Consider the following 19,378-nt stretch of genomic DNA (forward strand, 5'->3'; position numbering starts at 1 on the left):
CTGGCCCTCATATGTGGGATCCGAACCGGGGCCCTCTGGCATCCCAAGCGAGTTCTTAACCATCGCGCCACTCGGCCGGCCCTCCCAAGCCATCTCTTAACCAACGCGCCACTCAGCCGGCCCCCTAGAGATTTTCTAACCTATTTCTGATCGCTTCTCTCTACCTGTGTTTCCACTGTGACTTTGGACTTTTCAATTCTGTTATGAAGAGGTTGAATTGCATACCTTTCCATCTGCTTCTCCAGCCTTCAAGTGAGTGTGTAGCTTCTGTGTATTAAGATGGAAGTCTGGTTAATTACTGATGAGTAGAGTGAAACAGGCGAATTAAAACATTTTAGCAAAATGGGTAAATCATAAGATTTAAGCAGTCCTGAGCCTATAGTAATAGTTACTTTGCTTTTCAGCAGGATGTAAGTGGAGTGAGTGAAGTGGGTCATGATTTTTATGGACAGCCTCTTGTGAGGTACAGTCACTTTTTAGAAAAGGGACTACTCTGATGAATTGTCTTGAACATTTTGTTTTCTCTTCAGAAGAATATGTAATTGTTTAAAACACAGTGCACCTGGCTTAGAGTTTATAGGGGGCCTTTTAATTTTAGCAAATACAGTTTTGAATCCCAACACAGCCATATTAAATCCCAGGCTCCCATTGCAGGGAGCTGGAAGAAAGCTATAATAATAATATTAATATATTAATATAATATATAATATTAATATAATAAGTTGTAGTGACTGAGTCATGTCTACTGTGGCTGAAATTCAGAGAGTTGTCTTCTTTAATCACTGATAATTTTAATGAGAAGTAAAAAAAATCAGATCATTGTGTTAACAACAGTGAAATAGTTAGTTTATTTTTATGAAAAACAAAACTGTTTCCATATAATCCTGTAGTAGATTAACATTTTTTTCAGTGTTATTTCCATTGTGTTAATGTTCTTGCAGTTATTTTAAAAAAATTGATAGCAGATTTCAGAAAATCCTTTTAGAAAAATAAAGTATTGATACAAAGAAACCTCACTTTTTTGTGTGGGTAGTATTCATTTTTTAAAACAGCTTTAAAATATTTACATACCATAAAGTTCATCCATTTAAAGTGTATAGTTAAATGGTATATTTGCAAGGTTGTACAATTATCACCACAATCTAATTTTAGAATATTTTCATCACCCCCAAAAGAAATCCTTCTACCCAGTAGCAATCACTTTCCATTTTTGAGTAAAGTATTGTGATTCTTGTATAACACTGGAGTGTTTTAGTTATAGGAAATGGGTTAGTTCTAAATAAATTTGATGTCTTCGGTTTGTATTAGTTTATAGGTCAGCAGAATTTCCCCAAGCAATTGCATGTGTTTCATTACAATCTTACTTGTCACTGATTTTTCTGCTATTGCTGCAAAGAAATTTGCCCCGGGTGGGTACAAAGTAACAGAAACCGAGAAATACCAGGATAACTGCCTGTGATAGGATATACATGTATATCACATTCAGTTGTGGGCAAGCATAGCGGCTAAACCAGCGATTTTGAAGTTCCCTCATTCTGCAGACAAATTTTTGTTAGTGGGATGCTTTATTCAGGCTTAATTTCTTCAGTGAGTATTGTATCCATGAAAATGTGGTTCGTACTTTTATGGGAGGTAGAAATATAGGCCACCTGGCCTTTCTGTGTTTTATGGGCAAAGACTGTAACTTCTACTTTGGCCTGCTTTCCCAGAAATGCAGATCGTGAGGCTGGGTCAGTAAATTGTTTCATCTCTACAGAATAATGCAGTAGTATTTTAACATGTACAATGGTAATACAATCTCAGCTTGATTAATTTAAAATATTTTCACCTATAAAATTTTTTATTCATAGGGGGGCATGTTACTTCAGCAGGCATCTAATTCAACCTTTCCGACAGTACAGTAATTTCTCTATCACCCTTGAAATACAGTCATCTAAGCCTTGCTTGAGTACTTTTAGTTAGGAGCTGGCACTTTTGTGAGGCAATCCCTTTTCACTGTTCTGATTCTTAGGAAATTCTTATATAAATTCCACTGAAATCTGCTTCCCTCACTTCCTACTGACTTCTTAGTTTTGCTATCTAGAACAAAATAATTGTAATCTGTTCTCCGTAAAATCATCTTCAAACTAAATATTCCTGGCTCCTTTAATCATTTTCATAAAGGCATAATGATCTGGTCTTTGCAATATTGGTTACCTTTCTAGATACCTTTTAGCTGCTCACTCTCAGATGTTCAGAATGGTTGTAAGTAAACAAAACAGAACATGGTTATCTAAAAGTGGCCTGATGGAGGCTAGAAGCAATGTCTCATCCTGTAGCACGTTGCTTATTCCTCGGCAATCAACAGGAATATTGCATCGTTTGACTTTATATTGGGTTGTCGGAAAAGTCATGATGCATTTTTGCAATGAAAAACATAGAAAAAATACGTCATCACTTTTCCGATAACCTAATAATTTTTCTAGACACTTCCTCTCGCTACTAAACCATAAAGAGCTTGTGAGCAACTAAAACCTTTAAGTTCTTGTAATAGTCAGTAGGCTGCTATATTGAGTGTTAAGACTTCAAGTTTCTTTTGCTTTTTGGGCATTTCTCTATCTGGAAAACAAATGTTAAACTTTGATATCTTTCAGATGAAGTGAAGAAGATCTTAGACAAGTTTTACAAGAGGAAAGAAATTCAGAAACTGGGTGCTGATTATGGACTCGATGGTAAGGCTAATAACATTCCATTAGAGATATTTTATTACTTAGATTACAGCTTTGTCAGTTTTGTGTGGCACCTTGTGTGGCCTGGACATAACTACTTAGTTATAACCTGGAGGATGTCCCAGACTTTTGCTTCTGTCTGGGCAGGAGATCGGCTAGAGGTACCTGGTGAACCAGAGCGCACAGCAAAGAAACTGTGTATTCGACTTTCCTTCATGTCGTGCTAGGATTTCAGTTTTAGCTCAGATCATAATAAACCAGCTATATTACCAAACAAAAAAAGACACTTGATGAGTTAGGTGTGATTTGTATATGTACTTTTTAAAATGAGAAATGAAATGAAAACTAAGTCCTGCCTATTTTGATTTTGTGTTCCCTGTAGCTCGTCTCTTCCACCAAGCTTTCATAAGCTTTAGAAATTATATCATGCAGTCTCATTCCCTGGATGTGGACATTCACATTATTTTGAATGATATTTGCTTCAATGCAGGCAAGTGTTTATAGCGACTTTTAAAAATCCTGTTGAGCATATTTTCTGGTTTTTTCCATACTTCATGTTTATTTCTCTAGTCAGGGCTTATTTGTTATAGAATAAGCCCTATTATTATTCTCTGTAGATAATTCAATGCTTGAGTAGGAGGCTGTCTGGATCCTTTTGCTTTTATAGTGGGTCCCTGAGCTAGTTATGAAATCACAATATGTCTTAGACTGGAGGTAGATTTGATCTGTCACTATCTGCTCTTCACTATATGCTAATAATATAGGACATAGTGAAATGAAATGTTACACAAAATAGAATTAATGCATAGCAGATTCCATCTGTTTCTGCCACTGGCTTCTTCTCCCTCATATCAGGAAAACAGCTCTTGCCATAAAAGAAAAATAGGTAAGGGCATGATTATTTTGTCCCATGGGCAGCTTGGCTTTGATTATGTATTTTAAATGTATGTATTTGACTATTAGACCTTTACGCTGTGCCAAGTGCTGAGATAGAGCCTGGGTACAAAGCAGAATGTGACACTGCCTCCCCGCTCAGACCCACCACTGAAGTGTGGAGAATTCTTGCTGAGGAATCAGTTCACTTTCATGTTTTGTCTCACAGTGAGTGGTCTCGGTAGTGTAAAAAATGTTTGCACCTGCAATTCTCTTTAGTAACTACAGGCTTTCTTTCTCATGTATATTTCCAGGTTCTTTAGTTTTAATTTAACTTTCACCAGTGCTGATCTTCACGTTTGCATTGAAGGAGTAGAATGTGGTGGTTGGGAGCCAATTTTCTGTTTTCCTAGAAAATGTAAGTGGAATTAGGAGGCACACATAAAACAAAGCAGGATCTCAGAAAAGGGTACAGTTCCTTGCTCCAGGGTTTTTCTTTTATCCTGGCAGTGTCCCTCTAACTTAGCTCACTAAGAAAAAAGGTTGCACTAAGTCTAGCTATGGATAACGTGTAAATTGCACATGTTAATACAGTGTTTTATTTTCCAGCTCACGTGGATGATTTATTTCCATTTTTCTTGAGACATGCTAAACAGATATTTCCAGTGTTGGAATGTAAGGATGATCTACGGAAAATCAGTGACTTAAGAATACCACCTAATTGGTCAGTTTCTTCATTTGTGGATTTGAAATTTTAAGTTTCTAATCTTGGGAGACCTAGTGATTATTATATTTTTTCATTATATGCCAGACACTAAATCACAAGGAGCGTAGATTGTATTGTTTTCCCTAGAAAAACAGACAGTTAATTCTGGCAGGAAATTAGCTGGTGTCCCCCTTAATCCTGATCCAGCTTGGTTTTAGGTTTTATTACTACAGACCTAGAGTAGCCCTTACTTTAGGGTGTTGTCCCACAAGGTGTCACCTTTCTGTTGTCTCGTCCGAATGCCTGGGGTGTTAGTGAGCTCTCTCACCAGCACCGAGGCTGGAACTCCAACATCTCTTAGCACTTAGCCACCTCATTGAGACTTTCTGTTCAAACCCTTAGCAAACTGTTCTCTGCCAGGGCCTGCACATGTTCAGCCCAGCCCTTGGCCAAGGACCCACGGGTTACTCCCATACAGACCTCAAGGCTCCCCTCCACTGCACCCTTTCTTCTCTTCCACATTTTGTCCTGTAATTTCGAGCTACTTTAGCAACTCTGAACTTGATCTCTGCTGCTCAGCTCAGTGGGACTATAGTACAGTGCTTAGGTTCTACCTCTCTGTGCCCTATTGGGGTGCAGAAGGGCTCATCTCAAGTGTTCTCTTTTTTCAGGGCCTGTAGTCCTGTACTGCCTGTTATCCATGTCCCTAAGCTCCTGCAGTCTTTATTTACTTTGTCCAATTTTGTACTTGTTTATGGTGGGAAGGCAAGTCCATCATTACCAGAAGCAAAAGATGTGACCGTTTTATTGTATATGTTGAAATTCTGAAGGCTGGGAATATTTGTTTGTAGGGTCATATGTTTAGAGCTGTGGAAATGATGTGAACGTATCTATGGAGCGGATAGCAGTTCAAATTTATTTTAAGTAACCCCTGAGGAAAAGGGATTTGTACAGTGGCAAAAAAATCCAAGAAATTAATTTGCATTTGGATTTTTCTGTCCTCTAGTTAGTAAATGTTATTCTTAGAAAGCAGTTGTTATTTTAGTGTGGATATGAAACTCATCACTTAAGTTCTTCAAAGACGTTATCTTGTGAATGTTAAGAAGATGTTTCATTGGAATTTTTTTTCAGTTGATAACTTGGCCAAGATGGATTTTGAGATTAAGCTGTTTACCTATTCATCTTTTAGGTACCCAGAAGCCAGAGCCATACAGCGGAAGATAATCTTCCATTCAGGCCCCACAAACAGTGGAAAGACTTACCATGCAATTCAGAAATACTTGTCAGCAAAATCTGGAGTGTATTGTGGACCTTTAAAATTACTGGCACATGAGATCTTCGAAAAGACTAATGCTGCTGTCAGTGTATTACCAATTATTCACTCTTTTTCTTGTTAATTTTGTGTGTTTGTGTGTGGGGGGAGGGGTGGAGGGAGTGATAAGAGTGAAGATGGGAGGGAGGGAAGGGCATATGTAGTAATTTACTATTAACAGAAATTGCCATATTTCGTTGCACCTAAGAAGCCATCAATTGTAAGATGTGCTATTATTTTATGTACAGCTGAGAAAGAAAAAGATACTGCCAGCTCAACTGTGACATGCCATCAGTTGTTAAGATGCATCTTGATTTCAGAGATACTAAAATGTGAAAAAATATTTTAGTGAATAAAATACAGTGTTACAGAATATTGCACATATAGAGATAGGCAGAGAATAACAAACAAGCTGAACCCTCTAGTCATCTCCCGTCAGATTCTAACATTTGCCATACTTGATTTATTTACTTTTTTAAGAAATAAAATTAATTGGTACATTTGAAACTCTCTGAACACCTTCACTGCCTCCTCAGAGTTAAAACCACTTCTCTGTTACGATGTTTAATTTACCTTTTTTTAGATTAGACCTCTGATGCTCTCAACATGAACCAATGATAAATATTGAAGCCACCTTTTCAGCCCTGAAAAGGATTGAATGTCCTGCGGTCTGAGGCATCATTTTACTAAACAGGCCAAAATTTGGTTCATTGTTTTATTATGACTTTATAATGTGAGATTAACCAGTTTTGGTTAATTTGCATTCTCTCTTTTTTTGTTCTGAATAATTTGTGTAATTTGCTTACATAATTGCCTCTCTATAAATACTTAAAGTATTTCCTCAGAACAAAGACTTTCTTTTACATAACCACAGGATATTTATCTAAAGCAGGACATTTATTATTGATAGAATACTATTATTTAATCCACAGCCTATATTCAAATTTTGCCAACTGTTCATAACAACAGCAACACTTCCCTTCCCCCTTTCCGGGCTGCTCGCCCCGCCCCCAGATTCTGTTCAGGGTCTCACACTGTATTTCATTGTCATGTCTCTAGTTTCCATTAATCTGGGACAATTTCTTAGTCTGCCTTTGTCTTTCATAACCTTTACACTTTGGAAGACTACTACAGGTTATTTGTGTTGTAAACTGTCACTCAGTCTAGATGTGTCTGATGTTTCCTCATGATTAGTTTCAGGCCACTAGGGAGACAGGCTGTCCCAGTTTGCCTGGAGTTTTCCAAATTTAGCACCAAAAGTCCTTCGTCCTGGGGAACCCATCAGTGCTAGGTGAAACAGGGTGGTTGATCGCTGTGTTATACCCTAGCATTGATGTTGGTCCTTCTTAAGGAAATTATATGCATGTTAGGAGGACTTTATGTTCTTAAATTTTATTTATAATATTTGTGAATATAGAAACAATTCATGTTCATTTTATTTTAATAAACCGAAAGAGTACAGAGACAGATAAAGTTAAAAAGTGAAACTGCTACAATTTGTCATGCTTTTGTTATCTGAGAAGTTAGCTGACTTGAGATATTTCCAAGTTTATCTAAGTTATGTAAGAGAGTAGCTTTTATTTTTTATGAAAAAATTTTTTTAAAGAATTGGGAATATTTTGTTTCGGCTATTAGACAAATTTGATGGTAATGGGGAGAATATTCTGGTAAACACCCAAAACTTTTTGCTGTTGTTTTAAAGGTGAAATAATCCAGGTTTCTTTTTCTCATCCTAGGGTGTACCATGTGACTTGGTAACAGGTGAAGAACGCGTGACAGTAGAGCCAGATGGGAGACAGGCTGCCCACGTTGCTTGTACTGTTGAGATGTGCAGTGTCACAACTCCTTGTATGTATACACCATTTAAAAAGCTTTATCATTTAGTATTTTTTTAATTTTAAAATATTGATGAACATATGAAATGATTTTTATTGTGAAAAAAAATTTAAATTGAGACGAAGAAGGGAATAATACAACAAATACGCTGTACCTCCCATCACCTATAGATACCCAAAACTCTCCATCATGTTTGCTCTTGAGTGTTCTTTCCCTTTTTCTCTTACAAGAACTAAAATGTTACCAAATATGATATTACCGTATTTGCCGGCATATAAGACGACTGGGCGTATAAGACGACCCCCTAACATTTCCACTCAAAATACAGAGTTTGTTATATACTTGCCGTATAAGACTACCCCCTCTTCCGCACACCTTCCACACACCAAATAAAAGGTAAAACAATATCAGATTTGATTTGGCCCACTGAAGTGCAAACAAGCGTATTGTATTTCGTGTCACCACATAACCGTTTTGGCGATGTTGAGCCACCATGTCTGCTACATGTTTTTCGAGTTCTGGCCAGTGTGGGGTGCCTCTTCTTAATGCACACTTACCCCTTGGCATACTCTTTAATGCTTTCTCATTTGATTTCCAGTCCCGAACCATCTTTTCTGTTACTCCATATTGTCTTGCAGCAGCACAATTATTATTTTCCTTAGCAAAGTTTATAACTTTCAGTTTAAAATTTGCATCATACTTCTTTCTTTTGGCTGGTGCCATGATAGGGATGATAGGGGTTTGACTGGTCGACATTTTCTATGCTGTACTGTACAATGGTGCAGTATTGTGGTTGGCTGTTGGCTGTATACAAAGCCTGATTTGATTGGTCCCTGCTCCCTGTTTGCCCGCCCTGTCACTATAGCAGTCTGGTCCACCCTTGCATCAGCATCTCCCTGGGACCTCACTAGTGCGCAAGTGCGAGCTCTTCAACATTCTAACAGGCACCATGATAGCGCAAAATCGCGAATCTTCAATGCATATGTAAAGAAATATACAGTAACCCGAATTTACCACACTCGCAAAATCGCATAACAGCCGAGCATACACCCAGCAGCGCTGCTGATGCCTGAACGGTATGTGGAATGAAGTGGGCGGGCATCGGGAGGCCACTATGGCACGGGGCAAGCACTATGGGCAGTCTATCTGAAGTGTACCTGGCGTATAAGACGACCCCCCACTTGGAGGCATATTTTTCAGGGCCAAAAAATCGTCTTATACGCCGGCAAATACGGTACCTTTGTACCACTCCTCACTTCAATTCCTTCCCCCTCTTTTGATTCACTTGGTATCGAGTGTTTGGTGTTTATCTTTCCTGTCTTTTTATATCACTGATATATATTACCTATCAATACTATAGATTGTGGGGGGTTTCTTTAATTAAAAAAAATTTCTCTTCATGTATTGATTTATTTTTAAATGTTTAACATAATTTAACTTACAGAAAAGTTACAAGAACAACACAGACTATTCCTATATACATGTCTTCTGGGTTCCCCAAATATTAATATTACATTATTTTCTATATCTCTATCTTTCTAACTCTCTATATATTGGGTTGTCGGAAAAGTTATGATGCATTTTTGCAACAAAAAACAAAAAAATACGTCATGACTTTTCTGACAACCCAATATCTATCCATATATTTTTTTCTGAAGCCTTTTTTTTTCTTTCTTTTAAGATTTTATTGGGGAATTAGGGGAGGGGAACAGTGTTGGGGAATCGGGGAAGGGGACCAGCCAAGTTGTTCTTCAATCTTCATTGTGGAGCGCGCCAGTCGCCATCTGGCTTCGTGTCGGCAGCTCGTGGCCTCTACGCTTGAGGTGCTGTGTTCAATCTTAGTTGCAGGTGAGCGTAGCCACAATCCCATGTGGAAGTCAAACCAGCCTTGTTGTTAAGAGCGCACGCTCTATCTACTGAGCCATCCGTGCGGCAGCTCAGCTCAACGTGCCGAGTTCAGTCTTAGTTGCGGGTGGGCATAGCCCACCATGGAACAGGCAGTCTTGTTGTTAACACCAGCTGAGCCATCCTGCCACCTGTTGGCATCTCAGCGACAGCTCAGCTCAGGCGCAGCATCACTGGCCCATGTGGGAATCGAACCGGCGGCCCTGTTGCTCAGAGCTTGTACTCTTAAGCCAACTCTTAAATTAACCAACTGAGCCACTTGGCCGGCCCATGATAAGTAATTTTAAATCTGATAGTTTTTCAGTATGCCAAGGGTGCAGAGTGCCAAAAAATGTATACAAGTGGACACTTTGGTCAGCGTTGCTCAAGCTGTAGTTTGCTGTAATCAGAAGTGTCTGGACACTGATGGTAACTACTTTGAGCACCTCTTGTAATTGCAGAAGTAAAACATGACTTGTATTCATCTTTTGTTATTGGTATATATTGAGTATTACAATTTCAATACAGTTTTCCTTTCTTAAAATGTGTGTACATTTTTTTGGTACCCTCTGTAGAATTAGCTTTCTTTTGTTTTCTAAATGTCATTGCAGGCATATTAAATTTTTTAAATTTAATGTCCTCTTCTCAGCTGTTTGGTATTTTGGGAAGCAAATTAAAATATAATTTATGTGACTTAAATTAGAATAAAATAATATGGTTGGAAGCATTTTGGCATTAGAAAATAAAATGAGGCACTAACGTTTGCTATAGTGATGAGCTTAAAACTCCTAAGAATGAGCATAGCTGGAGCTTAGGGAATTACACTTTCCACTCTACTTTCTGCTTCTGGCACCCGTCTGGGTTCCTGTGGTAGAGATGCTTCATTTACTACAGGGCTATCTCCTCCAGGTCCCTGGAAGCATAGATACTTAATCTTTTACTGCTGTGTAGGTGTGTTAGTTTTGATTAGGCAGATTCTTCAGGCCGCCTCTGAGGTTGCAGAAAATAGGACAAATGAACCTGCTTAATTTGGGAGGCAGTTCAGTATAGTGGTTAAGAGTATGGACTTTGGAGCTCGATGGCCTGGGTTTGAATTTCATGTCATTTGATCTTACACTTAACTGCACATACTGTGTAATGTTGGGCCAGTGACTTAACTTCTCTGAGATGATGATAACTTTCCTCATACATTTGTTGTGAGATTTAAATGAGTATAATTGTAAAGCATTTAGAACAAGACTGGCAGAAAAGAAGCACTTAATAATCAATGATGAGTATGGTGGTGATGAAAGCTTGAATTTTGGTGTGGTAATTTGTTTATAATACGATTTACGTAGATCATATTGTTCACAGTAACTTTTTATTTTAAGATGAAGTGGCTGTGATTGATGAAATTCAAATGATTAAAGATCCAGCCAGAGGATGGGCCTGGACCAGAGCGCTTCTAGGTGGGTGGTCTTAATGCTGTAACACCTGTGCTTTGTGACATCTGCACTGAAATGCATTTATCTGCTTGATATTGCCAAGTAGAGCCAGCTAGATCCTTTCTTTTTGACACATCAAACTAAGTGTGAGTTTTATTTCCCAAATAGTATTTTAATAATGGAAAGTCCATTTTTTCCTGTTATAAAGTTAGCATAACCATTGAATTAAAGTTAAAATGTTTAAATCTCACTATATTTACATACCCGCTATTAAGATTTTGGTGTGTTTCATGCCAGTCTTTTTTCTTATGCATATGGTGTTTTGTGACTATTTAATTTTGTGTCTTGTAATTTTGTGTCTTGCTTTTTTTAGATCTGTTTCAGACATTTTTTGTACCACATACTAATATTGCATATGCTCCATGGAAGAGCAGTGCTATAATTTTTTTCTACAGAGTTGAACATTTTCCCCTATTATGAATAATGCTTCAGTAAAAATCTTTGTGGCTATAGCTTTTTTTTTTTTAAGATTTTATTGGGAAATTGGGGGAGGGGAGCAGCACTGGGGAATTGGGGAAGGGGAACAGACAAGCTGCTGTCCTTTTTTTCTTCAGTCTAGTTGTGGAGGACATTGTTTCACTGGCCCATGTTGGTATTATCATTGCGCTGTTCCCTGGTGAGGTAGATCGGTCTCCGGCCTCTGGATGGCTGCTCACACCGGCTGCTGGCCGCTCACGCTGGCTGCCGGCCACACACGGTAGCTTATGGCAGCCCACTGCAGCAGGGGCTGCAGCCTATGCTATTGCCGGCGACTTGGCAGCCCAGCTCCAGGTCGAACTGTTGTTCACCATCTTAGCTGTAGAGGGCGCAGCATCACTGGCCCTCATGTAGGATCCGAAACCGGGTCCTGCTGCTCAGAGCTGGTGTCCCAAGCCAACTCTTAACCAACGTGCCACTCGGCCGGCCTGCTATAGCTTTTTATTTATTTATTTTATTATTTCTTTAGAATGGGCTCCTGGAAGTGGAGTTCTTGAGGTCCACAGACATGAATGAATGTTATTGGAGTGAATTTTTGATCAGCATGTTGTAGGTCAGGTGTTTTCAAATTTAAGAACAAATAGCTGAACTCTTTCTTCAAACAAGAGTATTCTTTGAAGCCTATAATGTAGAAATAGATGAAAGTGGATCTGCTAAGGGATAAAACAGCTTTTCCCTCTACCCTGCAGCACCCAGCCTCTGAGGCACCTCAGTGATTCCATGGAGCCTATTTTGAAAAACAAGTATGGGACTAATGTTCAGTACTAACCATAAAATGCCAGGTTCTAGTCCTGGCTGGCATCACCCTCTAAACCTTGGCCGAAGCAATTTAAAAGCCCTGAGATTTATAAAAATTTAGATAATCTTGGCCCACTAGAAAGTTGTTGTTTTGAAGTTTGAATAAAAGGTAATATTTATGAAAACATTTGGTAAAGTTGTAAAGCAATAGGTAACAAACTATCTTTGCTATGTAAATTTTACATCTTTGCATATTTAATTTTATATCTTCAAAATTTTTTAAATTGTGATTTTGCATTTAACAGGACTCTGTGCTGAAGAAGTCCATTTATGTGGAGAAGCTGCTGCTATTGACCTAGTTACTGAGCTAATGTACACAACTGGCGAGGAAGTGGAGGTACTCACTTTGTTCTCAGGATGGCACAGCACACGGCCCCGAGTACCCAGGCAGTGGCTTCATAGGCACGAGACAGTGGCAAAATCAGAACTTAACTAGCAAGAAAGCTTCATTTCCTTGTAGTTGACTAGAACATACATATTAGGTTGAACCTCATGATCTGAAGTTCTGACAGTGGCCATCACACCCTGCGTCTTCCAAAAGGACAACAGTCTTCATCTTCTCTTGACAAAAACCTGGAGTTTGAGCAGATATCTTTAGAATTACATAAATCAGGAATGTTGGGAGTTTGAAGCTCAGCAAAAGTTTGTGGTTTGTAAAGTCTCATAATTGGATAATTGGGACCTTTGATATACCTCTAATTACTAAAGATATTTTGTATTCCCTTTCTGATTACTAGAGGAGGAAGTAACTGGCTTTCTTTTAATCCCACTTTTCATTTTCTTTACCAGAGTTCTATAATAAGATGAAATATTTTTAAATCGGTCCATCACTTTAGTTTTGTGCTCAGGTCTCAGGGAGAAATAGTGAAATGTAGTGGAAGAAATTCTGGATTCTAGTCTTTCTTGGCATTGCTGTTATTAGCTTTGTGTTCGTACGTAAACCACAGAAGGCTAGACCTGGAAAAATCCTCATCAGATCTGCTCTTTTATTGGGCTCTATTTTACTCTTTCATAAAATGGAAATAACAGTTAATATAATAGCCCTTCTGAACTTAACTGAGTTGCCGTGAAAATCAAATATATATATGAAAGTCCTTTGAAAATTTATGAAACACTGTAACCTTTTATTAATTTAGAAATACCAATGAGAAATGAAGGTAACATTTATAATAGTAAAATAAACTTTTTTCTGCATTTTCCCTTGAAAAACATTGTAACTTGTCAGTTTTTAGCTACATTTGAATGCTTTGCAAGTTTTTCACTTAGTAACTAATCACAAGAAGTTGAATTAAGTGTGTTATTTTACAATGTCATGTCTTTATTAAAGGTTCGAAACTATAAGAGGCTTACCCCCATTTCTGTGCTGGATCATGCGCTAGAATCATTAGACAACCTTCGGCCTGGGGACTGCATTGTCTGTTTTAGCAAGAATGATATTTATTCTGTGAGTCGACAGATTGAAATTCGGGGATTGGAATCAGCTGTTATATATGGCAGTCTGCCACCTGGTAATTGTTGGCTTTAATCATAATTCAATCTGAAATCATACTTATATTGAGATATGTATAGAAAACATAGTAAAAGATATTGAATTAAGTTGCTTGATATATTAGTAATTTGTTATAGGTCATATAAAGTAAATGTTTCTCCAGTTCATCATGGGGGGATAGAAGAATTTTAATTATGTCTAGCTCTTGTTATTAGACTATAAATGTTGAGCTGATGATTTTCTTACAGAAACGTCATTAAAATATGAACTTAGTAATAGTCTTCAGGTTGTAGTCCTAAAATCTGCTAATATGTGTCCTCAGAAATGATAAGGCTAGTGTGGTGGGGGTCGTGTTGCTCTCTGTGGGAATATTTAAAAGAGTGGAAAGAAAGGATAAGTGGCTTTTTGAGGATATAAAGAAATAAATTTGAAAGAATAAGGGATTTATCTATTAAAATGGAGAGTAGAAGGTGAAGGTTTTCAAGATCTACTTAGTGTGATGTAGTAAAAGAATGAGAACACTGATTTAACATAAACGATTCTCATTTTAGGGACCAAACTTGCTCAAGCAAAAAAGTTTAATGACCCTGATGATCCCTGCAAAATCCTGGTTGCTACGGATGCGATTGGCATGGGACTTAACTTGTAAGTAATTTGTTAATAGTCATGGATATTCAATGGGTTAGATGGCAATTTAAAATTTCTAGTTGGTCTTAGACCAAACCCTTTAATTTAGGGGAATGGGTATCACAGTATAGATCTGCGATTTATCTAGCTTCCACCTGTTACAGGAGTAAAAAGAAAATGTCATATAGCCCTAGGACTGTGAGTGCTGCTCCCGCCGCTGGTAACCTGTACATTACCTCCCTTTATTTTCAGTTTCTCAGTCAACAAGTGTATGAGTGCCTGTTATATGTTTGTGGGGCTAGCTATTATCTGCAGGGAGAACAGTATTAAGCTTAAATGTTCCTCTCTGGGGAATGACTCAAAAAACTATTCAAAGCTTTTAATAGCTTTTAGAAGCAGCCTGAGAACACTTTATGTGGTTTATTTGTGAAAAAGTTATATTCTGTAGCCTTATTGAGGTATAATTTACATACCCATTGTAAATGTACAATTTGATGATTTTTAGTAAATTTACAGTTGTTAAAAAATACTATTTAAAGGGAAGAAAAAGAATTACCAACAAACCTCTTTTTCTTAATTTGAAAACAGTGGGCAAGATTGCAAATAGGCCTAACCTAGAATCAGAGTGAGCATGTCTGCAGTGACCCAATGATGGGGGATTTTGCATATAACCATTTGTAAGATCACTTTTACTTCTATTTCAGGAGCATAAGACGAATTATTTTTTACTCCCTTATAAAGCCCAGTATCAATGAAAAGGGAGAGAAGGAACTAGAACCAATCACCACTTCTCAAGCCTTGCAGATTGCTGGCAGAGCTGGCAGATTCAGTTCAAAATATAAAGAAGGAGAGGTTACAACAATGCATCGAGAAGACCTCCGCTTATTAAAAGAAATTTTGAATAGGCCTGTGGATCCTATAAGGGTAAGGTGTAACATGTTAATTACTTCTCTTCCTTCACCCACCTTCCAAACTCTTGCCTTAGACACCTGGAAACAAATAAAAAAAGAAAAATTTTATGCCATGAAAATCGTATCAAGAAAGTCCTACTGTATTGCTTTGAAGAGAGATAGAGACCTCTCTGGTTGAGAAGGGTGTGCAAATGAAAGACCCAGATGGAACATGTTTAGTAAACCTGATTTTCCTTTAGTTCTTTCTATAATTTAGCAGCGTGTGGGTATAGGGGCACAGTTGCTTCAGGTGAGCACACAGCTATGTCAGCAGACTGGAAAATTGCCAGAAACTTGAATGTAGAAAAAACCCTTGAGTGCGGGGCAAAACAGCACTAAGCAATACAACTTCGAGGCAGTAAGTAAGGACAAGGTTAAGTTTTGGCTAGTGTTATTAATGAGGCAGAAATGTACATACTTTAAACTAACTGTTACAAAGTTGCCTGGAAAATTTACCTAAGTGGCTCTTCTCATTTTTCAGTGACTCTGGGTATGAAGGGGAATGTAAATGAGATCACGCAAGAAAAAGTTATTGGAGGAAACTGTGGTTAGAATCATTTCTGTAGCTTTTGTTAGATTGCAGTTAATAATGACACACCCCATTTGCCTCCTGTGTACCTCATTTCTTGTGTTCATATTCTTCCTCCCACCATGACTCCTTTTTCTTTCTCATTCTTTTTCTCTTTTTTTTCTAGCTTATTCTTATAATACCTGTTGGCATTTCTTAACACTGCAGTATACAGTTAAAGAGATAACTGACTTCCAGTTTAGACATTTTCTCATGTACTTATATGTCTGTATGTATGTATGTCAGTTATATTGTCTTGGTTAAAGCAGTTAGGTTTTCCTGGTTCATTTTGTTCAGTGGAGAGAATTGAGACTCTGGAAAGCATTTTAGTACGCTACCAAATCATTATAGATTTTAGAAATATAATAAAAATTTAGGTGAAAGATTGATTACTCAGTGGGTATAATTGGTTTGTTTCAATAAATCATCTCATTAGCTTTCCTAATTGGTAATAAATAGGAAAATTATGATGTTCTCCATTTTACTCAAAATACTACATAGGACTTTATCTTGAAATAACTTAGGAAAACTTGTCCTTTTAAAAAATAAACTTATGGTTGTTTTTTTCTTTTACTAAAGGCAGCTGGTCTTCATCCAACTGCTGAACAGATTGAAATGTTTGCCTACCATCTCCCAGACACAACACTTTCTAATCTCATTGTAAGTAGAAATTCACTTTGAAATCTCTTTTCTAAAAATGTTGATATGTCAGACAATTACTGGTTAACCTTATGAGCATGAATGGATAGCCTGTTTTTGTGAAATTGCTATTTATGAAGTTCATCTTGAAAGCGAAAACTTTCAAAATCTTCTGGGACTTTGGTCTGAGTATTTGAGGTGGGAAGACTGCAGGGGAACCTGTTAGCTTGAGGAGGCAATGAACAAAGCAGGCCTTTCTAGAAGTCTTATATGGATTAAAGAGATTGTCTTTTGTATACTTGAGTGCTTTATTTGAGCCCAATTAGGCAGTCCAGTAATTTAATTATCTTTCCCCCTCCCCCTAGGATATTTTTGTAGACTTTTCACAAGTTGATGGCCAGTATTTTGTCTGCAATTTGGATGATTTTAAATTTTCTGCAGAGCTGATCCAGCATATTCCATTAAGCCTACGGGTGAGGTATGTTTTCTGCACAGCCCCTATCAACAAGAAACAGCCTTTTGTCTGTTCTTCATTGTTACAGGTAAGCCTTTATCTTCATTGTATTTTGAGTTGTTCCAGGTTGATACATTTCCCCCAAACAATACTTTGTTACTCAAAACACTTGTAGAATACCTTTTTTTTTTTTTTAAAGATTTTATTGGAGAATTGGGGAAGGGGAACAGCTAAGTTGTTGTCCTTCAGTCTTAGTTGTGGAGGGCACAGCTAGCTCAGCTCCAAGTCCAGTCACCATCCGCCTGTCAGCAACTCGTAGCCCTTTGGTTCAAGGTGCCATGTTCAATCTTAGTTGTGGGTGGGCATAGCCCACTATCATATGCGGAAGTCAAACTGGAAACCTTGTTGTTAGGAGCATGTGCTCTCACCAACTGAGCCATCCTGCCACCTATTGGCAGCTCAGTGGCAGCTCAGCTCGGGCTCAGCTCACTGGCCCATGTGGGAATCAAACCGGCAACCTGTTGCTCAGAGCTCACGCTCTTAACCAACTGAGCCGCTCGGCCAGCCCTAGAATACCTTTCAATATGAGATAACTATGAAAGAAAGAACTTAAATATAAATGACTCTTTTTCTTAGAAATAATTTTTTTGGGAAAGGAGAAACCTTTGCTTTGTATTTAGGCTTATATGGTAGCGTTTGTGAAGAAGCTAAAACAAACATTAAATACAATTTTTTTCAAGGGATGGGGGCCTCTTTGCATGATGATACACTTTTTCCTTATTGGTATTGGGTAATAGTGTTTGGAAGGGGGGTTTGGGGGCTTAGTGGTGGCAATAATATTCAGGTTTTTTAACTATAAGGTACTGAGCCAGGGATTGCTATCTTGCATGAGTTTGGTGTCAAGGGTTCAATATCTCTCTCTTTTTTTTTTTTTTAAATTGGGGAATTTGGGGAGGGGAACGGTGTTGGGAAATTGGTGAGGGGGACCAGACAAGTTGTTGTTCTTTAATCTTAGTTGTGGAGAGCGAGGGCACCAGTTGCCATCTGGCTCCCTATCGGCAGCTTGTGGCCTTTAAGCTCAGGGTGTTGTGTTACAATCTTAGTTGCGGGTGGGCGTAGCCACCATCCCATGCGGGAGTCGAACCAGCAGCTTTGTTGTTAAGAGTAAGAGTGCACGCTCTCTCCACTGAGTCATCTGGGTGGCAGCTCAGCTCAAGGTGCTGAGTTCAGTCTTAGTTTCAGGTGGGCATAGCCCACCATCAAGCAGGCAGTCTTTTTTTTTTTTAAAGCTTTTATTGGGGAATCGGGGAAGGAAACAGACAAGTTACTGTCCTTTTGTTCTTCAGTCTAGTTGTGGAGGATGTTGCTTCACTGGCCCATGTTGGTATTAACATTGTGCTCTTCCCGGGTGAGGCAGATCAGTCGCCGGCCTTTGGACGGCCGCACACGGTGGCTCTTGGCAGCTTATACCAGCTGCCGGCCACACACGGTAGCTTATGGCAGCCCACTGCAGCAGGGGCTGCAGCCTACGCCATCGCCGGCGACTCACGGCAGTCCAGCTCCAGGTCTAGCTGTTGTTCACCATCTTAGCTGTAGAGGGCAGTGTTACTGGCCTCATGTGGGATCTGAACTAGGGCCCTGCTGCTCAGAGCTGGCATCCCAAGCCAGCTCTTAACCAATGCGCCACTGGGCCAGCCCACAGGCAGTCTTGTTGTTAGGAGCACATGCTCTCATCAGCTGAGCCATCCTGCTACCTGTTGGCAGCTTAGTGGTAGGCTCAGCTCAGGCGTAGCGTCACTGGCTCATGTGGGAATTGAACCAGCGGCCCTGTTACTCAGAGCTCGCACTCTTAAGCTAGCTCTTAACTAACCGAGCCAATTGACGGGCCCCAAACTTTTCTTTAGCTTAAGTGGGGATATAAATCTCCGACCTCTGAGAAGCATACGGTTTACCCAAACAAGGGGGCCAGGGAAGGACAGCTCCTTCCAGCTCCCCACCGTGTTCTCCTCTCTCGGTCTTTGCTCACCGTATTGGGGTGCCCTCCCCACCCCACTAAATCCAAAGGTCTCCTCTTTGAATCTTTTCCTGACTTACGGTTGTGGTTTCGCTGCCATCTCTTATCTGTAGACCTTAGCTTTCCCACCCCTAATCTCAGCTCTCTGATATAACTTTTAGCAGTTTGTGTGTATTGTTGCAGACCTTTTTCATTGCATTGGCCTACATATGTATCCTTGTAGATATTCTAGTTTCATTGTGTGGGTGTGTTTTCCCATAAATGCTATAATGAATTATTCTGTAACTTGCCTTTTTCTTTTTCCATTAATATGTTAGAGGTCTTCCATGTCCAAGTATTTTCCTAGAAAATATATTTCTTAGAGTTGGCATTTGTGAGAGAGCTAGCTAGCATAAGGTTGAAGTTTATGGAACAAAGTTTTTTTTTATTTAAGATTTTATTGGTGAATTGGGGGAGGGGAATAGCATTGGGGAATCAAGGAAGGGGAACAGACAAGTTGCTGTCCTTTTGTTCTTCAGTCTAGTTGTGGAGGATGTCGCTTCACTGGCCCATGTTGGTA

The 19,378-nt window shown here is 38.8% G+C and overlaps 1 protein-coding gene across 3 annotated transcripts in view; it reads left to right on the forward strand.

Annotated features, from left to right (window-relative positions):
* The window catches only part of SUPV3L1 (Suv3 like RNA helicase), a 32,066-nt gene that overhangs the window by 7,242 nt on the left and 5,446 nt on the right, over positions 1-19,378 (forward strand). For 2 of the 3 annotated variants that reach the window (XM_019626423.1, XM_019626437.1), the window contains exons 2-13: positions 2,634-2,711; positions 3,091-3,198; positions 4,191-4,305; positions 5,477-5,645; positions 7,336-7,447; positions 10,690-10,767; positions 12,324-12,415; positions 13,406-13,586; positions 14,119-14,212; positions 14,899-15,118; positions 16,292-16,372; positions 16,717-16,893. In XM_019626423.1, the coding sequence (XP_019481968.1) occupies positions 2,634-2,711; positions 3,091-3,198; positions 4,191-4,305; positions 5,477-5,645; positions 7,336-7,447; positions 10,690-10,767; positions 12,324-12,415; positions 13,406-13,586; positions 14,119-14,212; positions 14,899-15,118; positions 16,292-16,372; positions 16,717-16,893 (1,505 nt within the window). Of the gene's footprint in view, positions 1-2,633; positions 2,712-3,090; positions 3,199-3,695; positions 4,000-4,190; positions 4,306-5,476; positions 5,646-7,335; positions 7,448-10,689; positions 10,768-12,323; positions 12,416-13,405; positions 13,587-14,118; positions 14,213-14,898; positions 15,119-16,291; positions 16,373-16,716; positions 16,894-19,378 lie in introns of those variants that run through there. The other variant, XM_019626430.1, reaches the window with a different exon arrangement.

This window comes from Hipposideros armiger, unplaced genomic scaffold (genome assembly GCF_001890085.2).
Source record: "Hipposideros armiger isolate ML-2016 unplaced genomic scaffold, ASM189008v1 scaffold_15, whole genome shotgun sequence".
Lineage (NCBI taxonomy): Eukaryota > Metazoa > Chordata > Mammalia > Chiroptera > Hipposideridae > Hipposideros > Hipposideros armiger.